This window comes from Lontra canadensis, unplaced genomic scaffold (assembly GCF_010015895.1).
Source record: "Lontra canadensis isolate GAN:19392208 unplaced genomic scaffold, GSC_riverotter_1.0 scaffold66, whole genome shotgun sequence".
NCBI classification, from domain to species: Eukaryota; Metazoa; Chordata; class Mammalia; order Carnivora; family Mustelidae; genus Lontra; species Lontra canadensis.
The window spans coordinates 11,357,611-11,376,592 of record NW_022631060.1 but is presented as its reverse complement, the minus strand read 5'-3'; the positions used below and the strand labels follow the sequence as shown (position 1 = coordinate 11,376,592).

Below are 18,982 nucleotides of genomic sequence, written 5' to 3'. Positions count from 1 at the left end.
GCAGCAAAGCCGGGCCTCAGGGCTGGTCCCGGACCTCCACAGAGACCGGCTTTCAGCAGAGGGGTAGCAGCAGCCCCCTCCGTCTTCTTGTCCTTCTCAGGGGCAAGTGGGAGCAGGAACTCTCCCCTCCGCTGGCTTTGGCTCTGGTCCAGTGCACATCTGTGGCCCCAGGGGCCGCATGTGGGCGCCCTTGTGCTCACCTGCTGCTCAGGTGTTCAGCAGAGCTGCCTGCCCCTGGCGCCATGGCATCCCCCAGGGGACTTGGGAAGATGGGACCGGTGCACTTGCTCTCCGTGGAAATGCTCAGCCAGCTCCCGGGCAGGCCTGCAGCATGACACTTGTGGCCTTAAGCGTTCATGACCTCTTGCCCAAGGATCGAGGCCAGGACCTGACACCCCTATTGCTTTGGCCACACAGAGGGGACAGTCACTTGTCCTCAGAGAACACCATGGCTCCAGGTGGCTCCAGAGGCCCCCTGCTGCCTCCCAGTCTGATGACAGGGACTTTAATTTCAGAAACGCAGTGCTGCCCACCTTTGCTGCTCCCTTCTGTGCGTGCCTGCCCGCCTGGGCTCAGGCTCCAGGCAGGATGAGGGCAGGCCTGTGCCTTCTCTGTGTGCCCAGCAGGGTAGGGGAGAGATCCAGGAAGCCAGGGCTTGCCAGGGCTCGGGCAGGGCCGGACCGGAGAGGAAGGCCACTTCCTGCACCACTCCGAGAGCTCACCTGTGAGGCCTCAGACAGCTGGAGGGGAGACCCGCCCCGGGGCTGAGGAGGGGGAGCTCCATTCCCCGGGAGTTCCCCAGAAAGTGCTCTGTGTCAGCCGTGGTAAACAAAGGCCTGCTGCCCTTGGGACCCTGCCTCCTGATGCACCCTTTTCCACCCCCACCCCAGGAACAGTAGCCAGATCTTTGGGTCTTTGCACAAGCCTGGGGGTGCCCACCACTGCCTGGACTTGCCCTCTGCCCTTTCTCTCCTTCCTCCCTGGCCAGCTGGCTGAGACCGGGGGAGTCGGATTGGAAGAAGGATACCTACTCCCTGCCCCACCCCTCGCTGTGGGCAGGGGGTGGGGCCTAGGCCTAAGGAGGGAGCCCCAGCCTGGAGTGCCCTCCCATACCTGTTCTCCGCCTTGGCAGTACTGAACAAACAGCCTAGGCCATAGGCATCCCCACCCTCCCATCAGACACCCCATTCCTCTGGGGGGTGCCCATGCTGGACGGGGGCAGCACAGAAAGACTAGGCTTTCCTGGATTGTGGAGGAGAAGCCTCTCCTGCCTGGGGTGCTGGGAGCACAGGGCTCCCGGGTCTCTGGCCTCCCATCCTGCCTGTGACACCCACTCACAATGAAGCCTGACGCTAGTCCTCCCCCAGAGGGGATTCTGCCCTGGGGCCTGGCGCCCAGGGTAGGCCCCTCTCTCTGCTGCTGCAGTTGAGGCTTGGGGACACCCGGCAAGGGATACCTGGCAGCTGCCGGGGCGCAGCGAGGCCTGCCTCGGGAAGATTTTAGAACTTCGCCGGGCCTCGTCGCCCGGCACATCCCCACGAGTGAGGGGCTCCCGATCCACCTACCCGTCCATGGGAGCCCCAACTCTGGGGGTGGGGTCTGCGTTTCCAGGGGGCCCTCGGGACGGGCGTTGGGGACCGTCCGCAGGGAGCCCCGGGGGGCGGGGTCGAGGCAGAGGGGCGGGGCGTCCTCGTCCGCCCCCCCCCTTCCCCGCCCCGCCCACCGCGCCCGCCGGCTCCCGGGCCTCTAACCTGCCGCTCAGGTTCCTCCCCGCGGCCCCGCCCTGGCCCGGCCCAGCCGCGCGTCCCTCCCGCTGCCGAGCCCGGGCGCCCAGGCGAGAAGCCGACAGACGGGCGGACGGACGCGCGGACAAGGGGACCCACGGGCGGCGCGATCGCGGGGCCGCGAGGAGCAGGTGAGCGCCCCACGGTCTCCACCTGCCCACCCCGACCTGCCGGGCACCCGCCCGCGCTTTGGCGGAGGAGCGACCCAGAATCCCTGCGGACAGAGGGCGGTCTAACTCGGCCTGTCTCCCCAGCCGGCCGTGCGATGGGGACTCTGGCCGGAGTCTGGGGGCCGGGCCGGAGTGCAGGAGGCAACAACAGGGGTGCGATAGGGCTGCGCGGAACCTGCGGCCAGAAGCCTGGTCCCACTGCGGCCTGCTCTGCCCGGACTGATCCTGGGGTGGTGCCGGTGCGCAGGGACTTTTTAAAGGCAGTGGCCCCTGAGTCAGCTGGCCTCCTCCCAGCCCTGGGGCTCAGCGGACGGAACCCCTTCCTCCAGCGAAGGGGGTGGGAAGCGGCTTCTCCCCCGCCCCTGGAAGGTCCCAAACCCCCTTCCAAGAGACAGGCTGAGGCCTCCTTTGCGGCCAGTGGCTCCCTGTGTGTCGGGTAGGGAGGCACTTCCTGGGTGTCTGAGCCAGGAGGGAATCCAGGGCCAGAGAAGCATCAAGCTAGGGTCAAGTTCTGGGTCAAGGGATGTGGGAGTTTCAGGGAGGAGGAGGCTGTGTGCTGGGTTGCAGGAGGCCTGTGTGTGCCCTAGAGCCTGTGCTGCTCCCCCAGGTTCCTTCTCCCTGGGCCAGGCTGGCCTGGGGCCGCCCCTGCGTGGGAAGGTGTCCCTGGTGGCAAGGGAGGAGGGTAGGCAGGCATATGGTGTTTCTGAGGTGTACCCGAAGACCACCTCTGCCCCAGCTCCAGGGGTAGTCAGCCCCAGCAGTGGCCAGGGCCCAGCTGGGGGCGCCTCTCCTTCCCTACCCCTGCACGGCTCCCCCAGCTCCCTTGGGGGGGAGTGGGGAGGGCCCTGCCCCGGCGGGCCTCTCCTGGGGCCCGCCTAGGACTAGGACTGGGCCTCAGCGCCTCTGCGCCTCAGCATGCCGCCCCGCCCAGTCTGTCGGATCCCCTGTGCCTGCCTCCCCAGCGCACCTGGAGCCCACCCCTTCCCCACCCAGGCTTAGCCCTCCTTACCAGCCAGGCTGGGCCCTCCGCAGCAGGAGGCTCCCAGACGGGGCAGAGCCAGGGCCAGAGGGGTTCCCCCATTCCAGGGCTCCACCCGGCTCCCTCTGGGCCTTAAGCCGACTCCTCCCCAAGGTCACTTGGCTGTGAGCTGGAATTTGAACTTGGAGCTGGTCCCTCCACCCTCCCTGCCCTGCTGGGGCCTCCACCACGGCCCAACCAGGCACCATGCTCGGCCCTCCCTTCGCACCCGGAAGATGGCCGCAGGAAAACCAAAGTGCTGGGCTGGTCCCGATCCCTTGGGCCCACACGGCTCCCCTGCCCCAGTTGCCAGACCGGACTGGGCCTGTGGCGGCCCCTCCCCCAGCTGCTCCCCACCCCAGATGCCAGCACCTGGACTCACATCGGTGGCTGGCTATGCCGGTCCCCCACCCTGCTCCAGGGAGTTGAAGGCCATGGGTTCATGGCTATGCCTGGCCTAGGCGCCCCAAGGAGGGGGGCTGTGTGTCACAGCCTGTGTGTGGCTGTGTGTGCCCGGGGCCTAGTTTTTCTGCCCAGGTGTGTGTACCCAGACACACGTGCCCAGTGCCCTTGGCTCAGCCCGCCAGGAATCCCATTAAGCAAACACTCGGTTCTCTCGCCGAGGTCATGAGCATTCCGGACGTTCTACACAGACAGGCCATCAGAGGAATCTGGCCAAGCCCTACTCCCACTCACCCTCAGAGAGCCAGGACCCCCAGGGGCACACGGGAGGGGGTGGTCTAAAGTCCCCAGGCCTCTCACACCTCCCGGAAACCCTCTTTGTCAGTAGGACCTGGTCAAACCAGAAGGAACCCTAGATACCCATTCCCCTGGCCTGGGACTACCCACTCTGGCTGACCCTACATACAGAGGGACAGCCTTGTCAGAGGTCCCCAGGGGACACAGATCCCACAAGACATGTTAGCCTGGCCCAGAGGGGCCAGGTCTGCTCACCACCCAGAGGATATGCTCCCTCTAGACTTTGTTCTGGGCTCTGGGTCCCCAACCTCCCTCCCCGTCCCCCACCCCAACACCATCCAGGGTCCGATCTCATCCTGTGCTGCCTTCCTCTGCTATTGGCTCCCACCTGCTTTAGGGCCTTTGAACATGGGTTCCCTCTGCTTGGAAGTGGTTCCTCTCCCAGGTCCCCTTTCAGAGCCCTAGGACACTGTCCTTGCAGGCCTGCCCCAGATAGCCCTGAGAGTGGGACTCCTCTACTGGCCCATCCTGGGGACATGTCTGCCAGGTGCGACCTGGGCCCGGAGGTCCTGCTGTGGCCAGGAGGCAGGACTCTGCTCCCTGAGGACACCCTGCCCAAGCACCCTGGGGAACCTGGGGAGGACATCAGGGCTGCAGCCTCTGGATCTGGGTGGGCGGAAGAGATCAAGCCCTGCCTTGGGAGCCGTGAAGCCACCCACCAGGCCCCAGGGAGGTGTCAGCTCAGCTGCGGTCTCCACTCAGGTGTGGGTCCGGCACGAGATCCTGGACTCCAGCCACAAGGCTGCCTTTCCGTCAGCAGCCGCCACCAACAGCGCCATGAGCCAGCTGGGGTCTGTGAGCGGCCGCCCGGATGCTGCGTGAGTCCCCACCCCCAACCCGAGCAGTCCCCAGGGAGGGGTGCGGTGTGGGCCTCGCCCTCAACAGCCCCTCCCCAGCAGTGGCAGCCTGGGCCGGTCTGACAGTGTGGCCAAGATGAGTGCCAAGGACCTGTTTGGTGAGTGGGGCTGGAGGATGGGCTCCGGGGTCTTGCCCACTCCCCTCTCCCAGGCTATGCCAGGCCCCCACCAGAGGGAGGCAGGTCAGCCCTCAGTGCCCAAAGGAGGCCCCTGGACCCTCAAGAAGCAACAGCTGCTCAGGTCCCTCCTTCCCTCCCTCACCGTAAGGAGAGAGGCCTTTACTAATAATTCAGGGACCATCAATATTGATTGGGCAGTGCTCCTCGCTGCAACCCGATAGCCCAAGGGGCACGGCTTTGGCTGGACCGAGCGCCAGGTGGCTGAGGGGGCGGAGCCTGGCCAGCCCCCCCCCCCCCCCGTCGCCCCGCTCTGCCCCTCCCCCTAGACACACTTTTGTGCCCTGTCTGGAAAGTGAGGAGCCCCGGGGAGGGGCCGGGAGATGTTAGCTTGCAGCTCTTGGAGATGGGGACGCCCGAGACTGGACACTTGCCCGGGAAGGTGGGCAAGGAGCCTCCTTGGAGGAGATGCTCAGCCTCTTCCAGCCCCCCTGGGACCAACCACTAGCAAAGGGGTCCTAGGGGCTGAGGGAGCTGGGGGTCCTTTCCCAGGGGCCATCCTGGGGGCAGAGGGAGGTTTTCGCTCTGCCCAGAAGGTCCCTCACACTTCACACCCTCGAGTCCTTTCTGGCGGCAGCACCCCTCACCTCCACTCGGCCCTCCCTGTGGCCCAACCTGGGCGTCCAGTCCCACCTGTACCGGGGCTGTGGGGCCTGCCCTCTGGTGTGAGTGACTGGTGACTCCCTGCTCAGAACAGAGGAAGAAGTACTCCAACTCCAACATCATCATGCATGAGACCTCCCAGTACCACGTCCAGGTGAGGCCAGCACCCAAGGAGCACCCCCAGCGTCCCTGGGCAGATGGGGAAACTGAGGCACAAGGAGACAGCCCAGCTTCCGACTGCCACAGCAGGCAGCCAGAGCCAGGGACTGTCCCGCACCTGTCCTAGGATCAGCCACAGTAGGGGGGGCCTCCAATCCTGGGAAGGTCACAGTCTGGGGGCCATAAGAGCCGTGGAGCTGTTTCAGGGCAGTGAAGCTGCCAGTGGCCAGCACAGGCCAGGCAAGGACAAGGCCTGGGTGCTGTCTGGCAGCACTCGGGTGGGAAAGGCCTGTGAGAAGGGAGGGGCCGCACTCGTTAGCGGCACTCCAGACCAGCGGCCAGCTCAGAAGGGTCTTCACCCTGGGTGAGCTTTGATTCACACTAAGAACTCAGGAAATAAGTTTTTAAATGACCTTCCTGGTTGTTGGCCACTGTCCCAGCCTGTAGGACAGCAGGGCTAAGAATGGCTGAGGAGGGAGGAGGGGCAGCCTTAGACCAGGAACGGGGGGGCTTGGACCAGGAAGTAGGGGGAACCCTGAGCCAGGAAGGGGCGCCCGGACCAGGAAGATGAGGACTTCCCTCCCCACAGAACCCCCAAACGCAAGAGGCCAGGCAAGTCGCCGCTTTCTGAGCGCCCGGTTCCTGATCTAGATGTGGGGCCACAGAGACACTGGGAGTCCGTGGGCTCCTGAACTGGGCTGTGTTGAGCGAGCAGCCCTGCCTGCCAGGCAGTCGCTGGCTCAGGGTCAGAGGGCAGGGCACAGGGTGGGGACAGGTCAGGTTCGCCCCTTCCTTCCAGGCAGCTCGGCCACCCCTCTCGGGGTTGGGGCAACGTCGCCTTCTGGACTTTGCTCCGAGCTGACGTGTGGAGAGACCCCAGCCCGGGGCTACCTCTCCTGATGTCCGGCAGCTGGCAGGGCCGGGGAGTGGATGGGCTTTGCCTGCCCCTCCCAGGTGAGGAGACCAAGGCACACCGAGAGGGTAGGAGGTGGGAGCAAGATGAGACCCGACCCTGGCAATGGGGCTGCCAGGCCTCACGGGTCTGTTCGTCTTCCTGTTTTCTAAGTCAGTGTGCCGCAGGGGCGGCTGCTCCGGCCCTTCAGGACGGGGCCGCCACCCGCCTGGCCGGGACCCAGCCGCTCCTTCACCCCGGAACGCACTGCGGCTGGCCCTGGCGGCCACCGTGCTCCCGCGCCATCCGGCAACAGCACTCTGTCCCGTGGCCCTCGAGCTTTGCTTTTGGAGAATCCCCCTCTCTCCCCGCGCTGCTCTGGTCGTGGAATTCGTATCAGAACGCCTTTGTTCTGCGGGGCGGACTTCTTTCAGGAAAACGCACGTGCAGGATGAGGCTTCTCTAAGCCCTGGGCGCGAGGAACATCTCCCCCGGCATGCTAGCCCCTGGGGACCCGGCGTGTGGCCCTGCGTCTGGACCCGCGTGCGTAAACCGCACCTGCCGGCGGGTGGGAGCCCTTGGCACACATCGTCGAGTGTGTGCGCCAGAGAGAACCTCTGCCAGTCTGGCTCGCTGGTTGATGTGTGTGACCGGCTTCGCGTGAGCAGAGGGGCGTGACTCCGAAGCTGTCCGGCCGCATACACTTCCCCCAAGGTTAAGGGCATTTTGTTGGGGATTTTAGGGTGGAAGTGTGCGGTCATTGCCTGACCCAAGGCTCTGAAGAGTCCTCCCTATGTCCTCTTCTAGAAACCCCAGAGTTGAGGCTTTTACATTTCAGTCTATGACCCACTTGAACTTGATGTTTGTGTATGAGACTCGCGGCTAATTTTTCCCCATAGCAACGTGCTGTTACACCAAGAAGACATTCCTTCTCCCATCCAGTTGCTTTGGTGTCCTTGCCAAAAACCAAGGAGCTGAACGTGGATGGGTCTGTCCATGCTTTGTTTCCCGACCTTTCCCTCACTCGGGCTTTATTACTGACCTTGAAACCGGGCAGTCTCATCCTGCAGCTTTGTACGCCTTCTCCTAAGACCTTCCGACCGGCGCCAGCGCTTTGGGCTTCGTTCACATTCCAAGCCCCCAGAAAAGCCTGCTGGAATGTTTTTTCAAGACTTTATTTGTTTATTTGACAGAGATCACAAGTAGGCAGAGAGGCAGGCGGGGGGCGGGGCGCACCAAGCCTGCTAGAATTGTGACTGGCATTGAGTCAGTTGAGTCCCACCAAACATGTGTCCGCGTGAAAGGACATCGCAATGACCCTGAGTCCTTCCCAGCGGCAGACGCGCTCTCTGCGCGTCAGGGTCACTCTGACTTCCCTCAGAATGTTCGTCGTTTCCACTGGAGGGGTCTTGAGTGTCTTTTCTCTACACATTCCTCAGGTGTTTGACGTGTAGAAGCTGTTGTAAATGGTACAGTCTTTTAAAAAGCCATTTTCGGGATCGCCTGGGTGGCTCAGTGGGTTAAGCCTCTGCCTTCGGCTCAGGTCATGATCTCAGGGTCCTGGGATCGAGCCCCGCATCGCACTTTCTGCTCAGCGGGGAGCCTGCTTCCCCCACCCGTGCCTGCCGCTCTGCCTGCTTGTGATCTCTGTCTCTCTCTGTCAAATAAATAAAATACAATCTTTAGAAAAAATAAAAAGCCACTTTCGGATCATCACATATGGAGGAACGATAAATTTCTGTGCAGTGACCAAGTGTCCTGAGATCTGGCTGAACTCACCTGCTCGTGTGAGTGATCTGCTTGTGAACCCCTGACTTTCCTACTCCACAGTCAGGCTGTCTGAAATACAGAACTTCATATCGTATTTTTAGAACTTCGCCGTCCCGGCTAGGACCACCAGTACGATGCGGAGTAAAAGGAGCACGGAGTGCACGTCCCTGTGTCCTATTCTAGGAAGAAATATCCAGTATTTCCCCGCTGTGTAGGCTGCATATTTTTGTAGGTAGTTTATGAGTGAGGAAGCTCCTTTCCGTTCTTTGCTGAGAGTTTTTATCATGAGAGGTGTTAAATTTTATCCACTGCTTTCTCCAGATTTACAGAGATGTATTTGCGACTGCTAAGGCCGTCACACTGATTTTTCTGAATGTTGAGCCGCCCTCGCGTTTCTGCGATGGACCTCGTTCATCCGTGTGCAGGATCCTTTCTGTGTGTGGAGGGACTCACTTGTGGATATTTTGTTTGCGTTAATGTTCATTAGAGGTTTTGCTCTATAATTTTCCTGTAAAGCCCTGACAGATTTTGGTGTCAGAATGGTGGTGCCTTATTAAATGAGTGGGGAAAGCATTCCCTACTCCTTGGCTTTCAGAAAGAATTTGTGAAAGACTGTTTTTACTTCTTCCTTAAGTTTTTGTTAGGATCACCTGGGAAGCCCTCTGAATATAGGATTTTTTTTGTGGGAGATTTTTGGCTATGAATTCACTTTTATGCATGTAAGATCTGTAGTGATCACCCTTCTCTTTTTTCTAGTTATTGGCCATTTGTGCTCTCTCTCTCTCTTTCTCTCTCTCATCAATCTTGGTGGGGTTTATCCATTTCATTCATCTTTTCAGATTTTCATTATCTTTTCAGAACAAACTTCAGACTTAGTTGCTTTTTCTGTACTGTTTGTCTGGTTATAACTTTTCTCTCCTCTTAACTTCCTTCTTCCCGCTTACTTGGGTCTCGTGTGCTCGTCTTTTTCTAGTTTCCCACAGAAGACGTGCAGGTCACGGATATGAAATATTTCTTCTTTTCTAACTCATTCATTTACGGCTGTACATTCCCTCCTACCAACTCCTTTCTCCATATCCTGCACATATGGTACTCATGCCTTTAGCTTTTATTTTTTTAAGATTTAATTTTACTTATTTGAGCGACAGATAGAGAGCAAGAGCGGGCTGAGGGGCAGAGGGAGAGGGAGAATCGGGCTCCCTGGCTGGACTCGACCCTGGGACCCTGGGAATCCTGACTTCATCCGAAGGCAGATGCGTCACCTACTGAGCCACCAGGGACCCCACGCTCACACCTTGATTGTCATTCAGTCCAGAACATTTTCTGATTCCCCACAACTACTTCTTTGCCCCATCTTTGTTCAAGTGAGCACTCACAGCAACACACTCACAGCGACGTTCTCCCCCTGTCCCTTCTTGTGGGGCCGGCAGTGTCCTGAGGTCGCTCCGTGCTCTTTTTTTTCATTTGTCTCAAAGTCTTTTCCGATTTCCCGCCTGACGTCTTTCACCATTGGATGTTGGTGTAGGAGTGCACTGCTCAATTTCCAATTATTTGAGGGTTTTCTAGTCATTTCTGTTACTGGTTCCTCTATAATCCCATTATGGGCAGAACACACTTTGCTGGGTTTCTGTCACCTGGAGGGCACGGAGACTTGTCTCGGAGCCGGGGACATAGTTTTGCTTGGTTCAGTGGCGTCAGGTTTTGCCAACAGTGTGTGCTCTGGGGCTTGCCCGCCTCGGCCACTGTACAGCCCCTGTGTGTTTCTGCCCCCTTCTCCCTCTGACCTGCTGACGCACAGGTCGGAGGGGACCACCCCCCACAAACACACTGGGTCTTGAATGGGGTAGGGTTGCCTGAATTGTGAGGAGAGAGCGCCTGGGGAGTGCAGAGTGGGGGCTCCCGCTCCCCCACAGCTAACCTGCGCGCGGGGCCCGCCGGGACTCATTGGACTGGTCCGTGAAACAGGCAGAAGGCTGGCACTTGACCCCCTCAGAAGCAGGGGTGTCGGACTGCACTTGGCAATTCTCTTGTTGAATGAGAAGACACACAATTTTCTGTATTAAAAAGTGAGTTATATTTCTTTTCCCGGAGACTCTCTGTTCAGCTCTTTTTTCAGCCAATTTTTCTATTGGAATGTTAATCTTTTACTTATTCACAGATTTTTTTCATTCATTTAATCATTTATCTCTGGTATTCTTACTAACTATACTTAACAAGATAGAGCTTTTAACAAAGGAAGAGCTGCTGTTGGACTAAACGTTGGTCTTTTTACACATTAAGATCAGCCTTCGCCACATCTATTACAGATGTTTGTCCCACTTTTGTTTTTCTTTTTACTTTGTAGACAGTGTTTTCTCCAGGCAAAAATGTTTGCTTTTTTTTTTTTTAAGATTTATTTATTTATTTATTTATTTGACAGGCAGAGAGGCAGGCAGAGAGAGAAGGGGAAGCAGGCTCCCCACTGAGCAGAGAGCCCGATGCGGGGCTCGATCCCAGGACCCTAAGACCATGACCTGAGCCGAAGGCAGAGGCTTTAACCCACTGAGCCCCCCAGGCGCCCCAGAAATGTTTACTTTTTCATTAGGTCAGATTTTTTGGTCTTTTCTTCTGAGCACCTGGATTTTCTTCCTTGCTTAGGAAGTCCCCCCTGTGAGGAAGGCCGTTCTGAAGTCACCAGAAATCGTCCAGCACTTTCTCCCAGTGCTTTTGCAGCTGGGCCTTGGCTGCCCGGCGTTGCAGACAGTGTTTCCAGGTGGCTCAGCGCTGCTAACTGACTGCAGCGAAGGTCAACAGGACACACATGGGGGAGCCTAGAGGGAGGAGGAGCCTGAGTCAGGCCTGGGCACGGAGGAAGGAGGAGGGTTCCCAGAAGGGGAGGACTGGGCTGCTCAGGGGTCCCCAGGGCCACCCCACAAAGCACTCCACGTGGTACACTCACTGAGGGCCTGCTGTGTGCCAGGCCCCATCCCAGGCACTAGGGGAATAGCAGTGAGCCCAGCAGCCAGAAGCTGGTGTCGGATTGTGATCAACAAAAACAAGGCAGGTCAGGGGGTTGAGAGTGTAGCCAGGCAGGGGGAGCAGGTCTGAGCGGAGCCTTGAAGGAAGAGAGGGCTGGGGAAGAATAGGGGAGGCTAACTGGGAGTAGACCATGCAAAGGGCCTGGGGTGAGCCTGAGCCAGGTCTGCTGGGGGCACAGGGAGGCTGGTGTGCTCGGAGCCCAGCCACAGCAGATGAGGTGGGGAGACACATAGTTTGTGTGCGGCTGCCAAAGGTTTTGTTGGGCATGTCCACGGCCCCCACAGACAGCCAGTAAGAGCAGAGACCTTCCCCCAAGGTAGGGCTATGTCTCTTCAGACCCCCAGGGTAGGGGATGTTCCCCCCACACCCCACCCCCAGGCTCCCAAGGTTGGCCTTGGCGCCTCGGGCCCCCGGGGTGCAGCCCCTTGACCCTCGTCTGGGCACAAGGAGGGCCCTCCCCAGCGTGACCACCTGGCTGCCCCCAGCACCTGGCCACGTTCATCATGGACAAGAGTGAGGCAATCGTGTCTGTGGACGACGCCATCCGGAAACTGGTGCAGCTGAGCTCCAAGGAGAAGGTGTGGGCACAGGAGATGCTGCTGCAGGTCAATGACCAGTGTCTGCGACTGCTGGACGTGGAGACCCAGGTGTGGCAGCCACGGGGCAGCCGAAGGCCGGGACCCAGGCTGTGGGGCCTCCCTGTGGGGCGGGGCAGGATGAGGAGGGCGAAGGCTGGGTGGGGTGGGGAGGGCTGGGGGCGGGGGCAAGCATCCAGGCGAACCCCAGCCCACGCAGTGCCTTGCCCACCTCTGGCTCCAGCCTGTCTCGCAGCTGTCCCCAGGCAGCGCCACGGCCTGGTAGAGTCCGGGTCGGCGTCTGTGCCCCGTCCCCCATCGGTTATGTCTGTGACCGTGTCCACGGCACACACCCTGCAGGCTGGGCTCCCGGGGCATGCCCGGGGCGCTGTGTCCGTGGCCCAAGTCCACCCGGGCGCACGTGGCTGTGAGCCTGCGTCTGTGGGGCCGTGTGTGGGTGTCACATCTGGACGTCGCGCCCGGGTGACCCGGCCGAGCCGCCTCCAAGCCCCCTGTCCCGCAGGAGGAGCTGGAGAACTTCCCGCTGCCCACAGTGCGGCACAGCCAGACGGTGCCCGACCAGCCGCGGTGCCCCTCGGTGCTGCTGCTTGTGTGCCAGGACTCGGAGCAGAGCAAACCCGACATCCACTTCTTCCACTGCGACGAGGTGGAGGTGAGGAGGGGGCGGCGGCGGGAGGGCCCGGGCGCCTGCGCCTGCCTGACCCCCGGTGCCCTCAGGCGGAGCTGGTGCACGAGGACATCGAGAGCGCGCTGGCCGACTGCCGTCTAGGGAAGAAGCTGCGGCCGCAGACCCTGAAGTAGGCGGGGGATGGGGGGGGCGGGAGGGCCGGCCGAGGGGGACGGGCCAGGCTGAGCGGCCCTTCGCCCCCCTGCAGGGGCCACCAGGAGAAGATCCAGCAGCGGCAGTCCATCCTGCCCGCCCCCAGGGGCCCAGCCCCCATCCCCTTCCAGCGCTACAGCGGTGACTCGCGGGCCATGAAGAACCGCGTGGGCCCGCCGGTGCCCCTCCCTGAGCCAGGTCTGCGGAGGGAGCCAGGCTGGGGCTGCCTTCGGTCCGTGGGGGCAGCCCGCGGCAGGAACCGCTGATGTCTGCCTCCCCCGTCCAGGCTTCCGCCGTCGGGAGTCGCAGGATGAGGAGCCCCGCGCGGTGCTGGCTCAGAAGATAGAGAAGGAAACGGTGTGTCTTGGGGCGAGTGGGGCGCCCCTCGCCTGCCCCGGGTCCCCATCGGGTGGAGGCCCCTCCAGCCAGCACCCAGGCAGCACCCACCTCCTCCCCCAGGCCAGGGACCAAGAGACAGCGTGTGGGGGCAGTCCCTGCCGCCGGTGGGGGCGCCGGAGACTGACCCCCGCCTCCGCTCTGACCCCAGCAAATCCTCAACTGTGCCCTGGACGACATTGAGTGGTTCGTGGCTCGGCTGCAGAAGGCGGCAGAGGCTTTCAAACAGCTGAACCAGCGGAAGAAGGGGAAGAAGAAAGGGAAGAAGGGGCCAGCAGGTGCGGAAGGGGAGGTGGTCCACAAAACAGGAGCGACTGTGGGGGTGTGGGGAGACGGGAGAGGGTGGAGAGAACAGGGTGCGAAGGAGGCAGGCGGCCACTGCTGCAGGAGATCCGGTCCGAGCAGGCGGGCGGCTGGAGGCGAGGCCCCCCACCCAGGCGCGGGGAAGGCCAGCCAAGCTCAGAGCCGCCGCCCCCCCATTCCAGAGGGTGTCCTGACGCTGCGTGCACGGCCCCCCTCTGAGGCCCAGTTCATCGACTGTTTTCAGAAAATCAAGCTGGCTGTCAACCTGCTGGTGAGTACTAGGCCCCCCTCCCACCCCCATCCCACCCCTCCCTCTGTGCTGACGCTGCGGGGGAGTGGGGGTCTTTGCCCACCCGTGTCTGCAGCACCATCGCCCGCCCCTGTCTGCCCACCCCCAGGCCAAGCTGCAGAAGCACATCCAGAGCCCCAGCGCGGCCGAGCTCGTGCACTTCCTCTTCGGACCTCTGGACCTGGTGCCTGGGCTGGGAGCGGGACCCCGGGGTGTTTTGCCCCCGGCTAAAGGCGGGGAGGGGGGAACAAATGCCTACCTTGGGCAGGCAGCTGGGGCCACGTGCCCAAGCTGTGGGCGTGGCTGGCCTGTGGTGCTGCCAGCGAGCCAGCTGGGATGGGGGTCCGGTGCTCAGGGACTGCTCTGAATCCCGCTGTGCCCTAGATCATCGGCACCTGTGGGGGCCCAGACATCGCACGCTCCGTCTCCAGCCCCATGCTTTCCCGCGAGGCTGTGGGCTTCCTGCAAGGCCACCTAGTCCCCAAGGAGATGACGCTATGGGAGTCACTGGGGGAGACATGGACGCGTCCCCGGTGCGGCAGCAGCAGCGGGCAGGGGGGCGTGGGAAGGGCCCCTGGGCTGGGTGTGGGGTGGGAACCAGCTGAGGCAGGGCCCATTCCCATGGGTGGGCCTGGCTCACCCCAGGACCTCCCACCTCCAGATCAGAGTGGCCACGGGAGCCGCAAGTGCCCGTCTACGTGCCCAAGTTCCACAGCGGCTGGGAGCCACCCCTGGACGTGTTCCAGGAGGCTCCCTGGGAAGTGGAGGGGCTGGCGTCTGCCCCCGACGATGAGGTCAGAGCACCCATGGCCCCACCCCAAACTGGCCTTCCACCTCCTCCACCACTGCTCACCTCCTCAGCCCACTTCTGTCCACTGCCCTCACCCCACACCAAGCCCAGGTGGTCCTTTTTCCCCACAGCCGACTCCTGTGAACCGATCATCCTTCCGAAACTCCCCCAAACAAAGCCTTGTATCTGAGCCCACAGCTCCAGCTCCGGGAGACCCTCTTCCCCCAGTCAGCGCCCCACACGCTCACAGGTAAGTCCTTAAAATGAGGGAGTGTGACGCTCACCCCTAGAAACAGGGAGGCTCTGAGAGGAGCATGCTGCCACCAGATGGCGGCAAATGTCTTGTTCATGGCGTTCAAAACAGCATTTTTCCAAACTAGAACCAGGTTTTCATTCTAACTTTACAACATAAAATTGAAGAGAAGAATCTCAAAAACCACCTGTAAACTCAATACTCTCACAGGTGATCTCTCTTTGGGTGTCCTCATGTATGTCTTAGAGTCATGGTTAGGAGTTTACCAAGTCACTAAACTTTAGTGGGGTCACCAACCCTGTCACCCCATTGGGGCTGATTGAGGCCCAGCTTCAGGGCCAGAAAAGGAGACTGAAGGTTTGAGCCAAGGACAGCCGCTCTCCCCGCCCCCACACACACTTCCACAGACCCGGGGTCTGGGGACTGCCCATCCTTCCTCCCCTCTCCACCTCCTTTCTGTTCTCACTCCTGGCCCAAGAGCTGTCCGGGAAGGAAGCTTGTTTCCCTGCCAGATCCCAGGATTCAGTTTCAGCAGGAGAGGGGGCTGAAATCTCTGTCTTAAATCTGACCCTCTCGATGCCCCCCAGAGCCAGCCTGATGTCCATGGCTCCTGGCCTAGGACCACACTTGAAGAAACATTTTCATCCTTTGGCCTCCAGCCCCTGGCCAGTCCATCCCGGCCAGTCTGGCTCTGGAGCCACCTCGGCCTCAGCTCCCTCTCCTGTATGGTGTCCCAAGGCTTGCTGTGTGAGGGAGCTGCCTTGATGACTGGGGACCAGACTGGCCAGGAGGGGACAGCCCAGCCTGGGTGATAGCCACAGGCCTGCTCTGTGCTGAGGCCAGGACGCCAATGCCACGCCCCTACAGCTTGTGGGCAGTCCACTGTGGGTGCCTGTGCACAGGGCTGTGGCTCTGAAAACAGCTGGCCCTCCCTCACTGGTCAGCTGCTTCCAGGTATGGCAGTGACCCTGTCATTTCCTGGGTACCTTTCTGGCTCTGGATCCCATGAGGGACCAGGCCTGGCAGCCCCTGACACAACCTGACCTTAGGCAGGCCTTGCCATGCCCACAGGCTCCCTCGTCCCGTCCCCCCCCGCTCCCCCCGCGCAGCCCCCACCTCCGTGCAGGGGCCCTAGACGCTCTGGGGCTGTCACAGTTTCCATTCCCGGCTGAGGAGCCTCAGCTTCTCTCCGCTGTGACCTCAGAGAGCTGAGCAGGAGGCAGCACGCACTTGGGAAGCTGCTCCCCCAGCCCAGCCCCAAACCCAGGAGGAGACCCCAGCCCTTCTGTTCCACACAGGGGTCACGAACCGGGGCCAGCCATGGCCAAGTACGTCAGGATCCTCTATGACTTCACAGCCCGCAACGCCAACGAGCTATCGGTGCTCAAGGATGAGGTCCTGGAGGTGAGCCGGGGCCTGGGCTGGAGGGGGCCCCCCAGGAGAGGCAGGGCAAGTGGTGGCCGGGGCAGGCAGGAGCCAGGTGACCCCATGCTGGCACACGGCGCACCTGTCCAATCCCTTTCCCCAGGACCCCTACTCCTGGGCTCCAGTCTGGGTCCACAGCCTGCCCCTCCCCCACCCCCAGCACAGCCTGGCTAAGGGGCCTCCGTGTCTTGGGCATCTCAGATGGGGGCTCAGGGCCCCCTGTGCTGGGCTAAGCTGGGCTCACGCTGAAGGATGGGCATTCTCTGTGCCAAGTGGGGGACCCTCTAGGTCTCAGCCAGGGCTCATCATTTACACCCACCCGTGGAGCCCCCTTGAGACACAGTCTGTTTGGTGCCAGTCCTGAATCCAGGCCACCCATTGGGGGACAGAAAGTGGAGCAGGCCGGTGTGTGGGGGTGATCTATATGCAAAGGCCAGAGGCACCCTCACTCAGGATGCTGCTGGGGCAGGGTAGGGGGAGATAAGGGAGGGACGGTAGCCTCTGTGGGTGGGATGGAAGGCAGGGCAGGGCAGGTACTCCCAAGGGGACTCGTGACTTCCCCACAGGATTGTGTGGGGGTGGTTCAGAGCAAACACCTAGAACTCTCTCTGGCCTGCCTGCAAAGAGGGCGTCACACACCCTGAGCTGGGGACCACTGCAGGGTGGAGGCCTGTGAGTTGGCGATGCTCTGGGGGGGGGGTGCCTGCAGGTGCTGGAGGACGGCCACCAGTGGTGGAAGGTTCGGAATCGCAGCGGCCAGGCGGGCTACGTGCCCTGCAACATCCTGGATGAGACTCGGCTGGAGGAGGCACCCCCCCAGCAGGTGAGTGCCCGGAGCCGGGGCTCTGCTGCCCCCACTACGGAGGGGGAGGGGCGGGGGCAGACCCACAGCACCCCAGGATCCTCCCTCCCGGTGGGGTGGGGCCCGCAGGCCCAGGATGGGGGGCGGGGGCGAGAAGGGGTGCCTCAGCTTCTCCTCCCGACAACCCTGCGGGGAGGAATGCTGAGCTGAAGCTGATGGCGTCCCCACCCCCGCAGGCCAGTCTGAAATATTGGGGTCCTGCCAGCCCCACACACAAGCTGCCCCCAAGCTTCGCAGGGAACAAAGACGGTGAGAGGCGCCCTGCCGGGGGATGAGGGCCACCAGAGCGATGCGGGTACGGGGCCCTGAGCGCCCCCGGGGGGAGGCAGCGGGGAAAGGGTCCCCGAGCAGGGAACGGCCACCCCCACCCCCCACGCCCCCGGGTCAGCTCGCGGCGGGCCTGAGCGCCGGCCCCGCCCGCAGAGCTGATCCACCACATGGACGAGGTCAACGACGAGCTCATCAAGAAGATCAGCCACATCAAGGCGCAGCCGCAGCGGCACTTCCGCGTGGAGCGCAGCCAGCAGGCGGCGGTGCCGCTCACCTACGAGTCGGGGCCCGCCGAGGTCCGCGCCTGGCTGGAGGCCAAGGCCTTCAGCGCCAGGTGAGAGCCAGGCGGGGCGGGGCGTTCGGGGCGGGGCCTTGGGGCGGAGGGCGGGGCCTTGGGGCGGAGGGCGGGGCCTTGGGGGCGGAGGGCGGGGCCTTGGGGCGGAGGCCGGGCGCCCGGCACTCACGCCCGCCCCGCCCCGCGCCCAGGATCGTGGAGAACCTGGGCATCTTGACGGGGCCGCAGCTCTTCTCACTCAACAAGGACGAGCTGAAGAAGGTGTGCGGGGAGGAGGGCATCCGCGTGTACAGCCAGCTCACCGTGCAGAAGGCCGTCCTGGAGGTGCGCCTGCCCTGCCCCGCCCTGCGCCTCCCCGCCCCTCCTCCCTCGGGGCTCCTGGGTGGCGGGGAAAGCGGGAGGCCCGGGGCTGCTGGCCCGGGGCGGGGCCTGAGCTGCTGAGGCTGCCCCAACCACTCCCCAGAAGCAGCCGGGCGGGTCGGAGCTGGATGAGCTCATCAGCAAGTTTCATTCCAAGACCCAGCGGAGGCTGGAGGACGACAGCTAGACCTGGCCGGCAGGGCCCGGCGCACCTGCGGCTGGGGGAGACGGAGACGCGCCTGCGGAGAGGCCCGCCCCAGTGCATGGAGTATTATTTTTGTATGTGTGTATACTTTGGACCACGGACACGGGTGGTGAGTGGTGCCAGCTGGGCACGGCTCACCTACTTCATGGCACAGGCCTGTTCTCAGGCTCGACAAGGCCTCAGCCTACACCTGTCTGCCTGCCCGGAGGCCTGCCTCCACCAAACTAGCCACCTGGAGATGCCAGCCCCTCATGCCCCTGCCCCCGAAGCCAGAGCCCTGGCTTTTCCAACCCCGCCCAGCCCCCTTCTTCCCATGACGCCTCTCCCTGAGGCTGCAAAGCCCCCAGGAGGCAGACAGGGACCTGAACTTTGGCCCCCCATCCCCATAGGGGTTCCTCCTGGCACTCGTGACCCTGGCCCCAAACCTCACCTCCACGGCTGCTAGTTTTCCATGCACCTGACCCTCCACACCTCTGGGTGGGCTGTGGGCCAGAAGGGCAGCCGACCTGACCACCGGCTCTGAGCTGGGCTTCGCCCCCAGATATCGCCCATAGCGCCCACCCAGCATGCTGCTTCTCAAGGGTGGCCTGGGGAGGTGCTCCGAGCTCCCCTGGGGTGGGTGTGTGCTATACTCCCTCTGCCCTGTCCAGGATGGGGGGGGCGAGAAGGGGTGTCCAGATAGCCTGGACACGTATTCACTCAAGTACGACCTTAGATGGCCCCACACACACCCAAGGCAGAGCTCAAGGAGGGAACTTGGTCCAACCAAGTTTAAGGCCAGGCTTGCCCTGTGTGCTGTGTGGGTGGTGGGTGAGTCTTGGAGCCCTGAACTCTACCGGTTACACCTAGAGATGAGAGGTGGCTACAGTTCAAAAGCCATGTCATTAAACCAGGGAAGCGTCCTGACAGCCA

The 18,982-nt window shown here is 62.1% G+C and overlaps 1 protein-coding gene across 3 annotated transcripts; it reads left to right on the top strand.

Annotated features, from left to right (window-relative positions):
- The first annotated feature begins 1,777 nt into the window (after positions 1 to 1,777).
- On the top strand, positions 1,778 to 18,982 carry EPS8L2 (EPS8 like 2). 3 transcript variants are annotated; one of them, XM_032879841.1, is made up of 21 exons: positions 1,778 to 1,915; positions 4,434 to 4,549; positions 4,628 to 4,686; positions 5,457 to 5,521; positions 11,692 to 11,853; positions 12,305 to 12,454; positions 12,520 to 12,599; positions 12,678 to 12,820; positions 12,909 to 12,979; positions 13,170 to 13,296; positions 13,504 to 13,592; positions 13,720 to 13,794; positions 13,995 to 14,143; positions 14,272 to 14,404; positions 14,532 to 14,650; positions 15,952 to 16,057; positions 16,788 to 16,901; positions 17,117 to 17,189; positions 17,364 to 17,544; positions 17,697 to 17,829; positions 17,969 to 18,982. In XM_032879841.1, exons 2-21 carry the CDS (start codon positions 4,509 to 4,511, stop codon positions 18,050 to 18,052), a joined length of 2,154 nt encoding a protein of 717 aa, XP_032735732.1. In that variant the 5' UTR covers positions 1,778 to 1,915; positions 4,434 to 4,508; the 3' UTR covers positions 18,053 to 18,982. The 3 variants fall into 3 exon arrangements, with proteins under 3 accessions (XP_032735732.1, XP_032735733.1, XP_032735734.1); XM_032879842.1 differs by lacking the exons at positions 1,778 to 1,915; positions 4,434 to 4,549 and having other exon boundaries at positions 5,462 to 5,521; XM_032879843.1 differs by lacking the exons at positions 1,778 to 1,915; positions 4,434 to 4,549; positions 5,457 to 5,521.

What these genes read in the sequence shown, in the direction of transcription:
- EPS8L2 (XM_032879841.1), top strand. Translation starts at nt 4,509, where the DNA reads ATGAGCCAGCTGGGGTCTGTGAGCGGCCGCCCGGATGCTGC. An exon ending in TCCACTGCGACGAGGTGGAG is followed by an intron (nt 12,455 to 12,519) that starts GTGAGGAGGGGG and finishes CGGTGCCCTCAG; the next exon opens with GCGGAGCTGGTGCACGAGGA. An exon ending in TGCAGAAGGCCGTCCTGGAG is followed by an intron (nt 17,830 to 17,968) that starts GTGCGCCTGCCC and finishes ACCACTCCCCAG; the next exon opens with AAGCAGCCGGGCGGGTCGGA.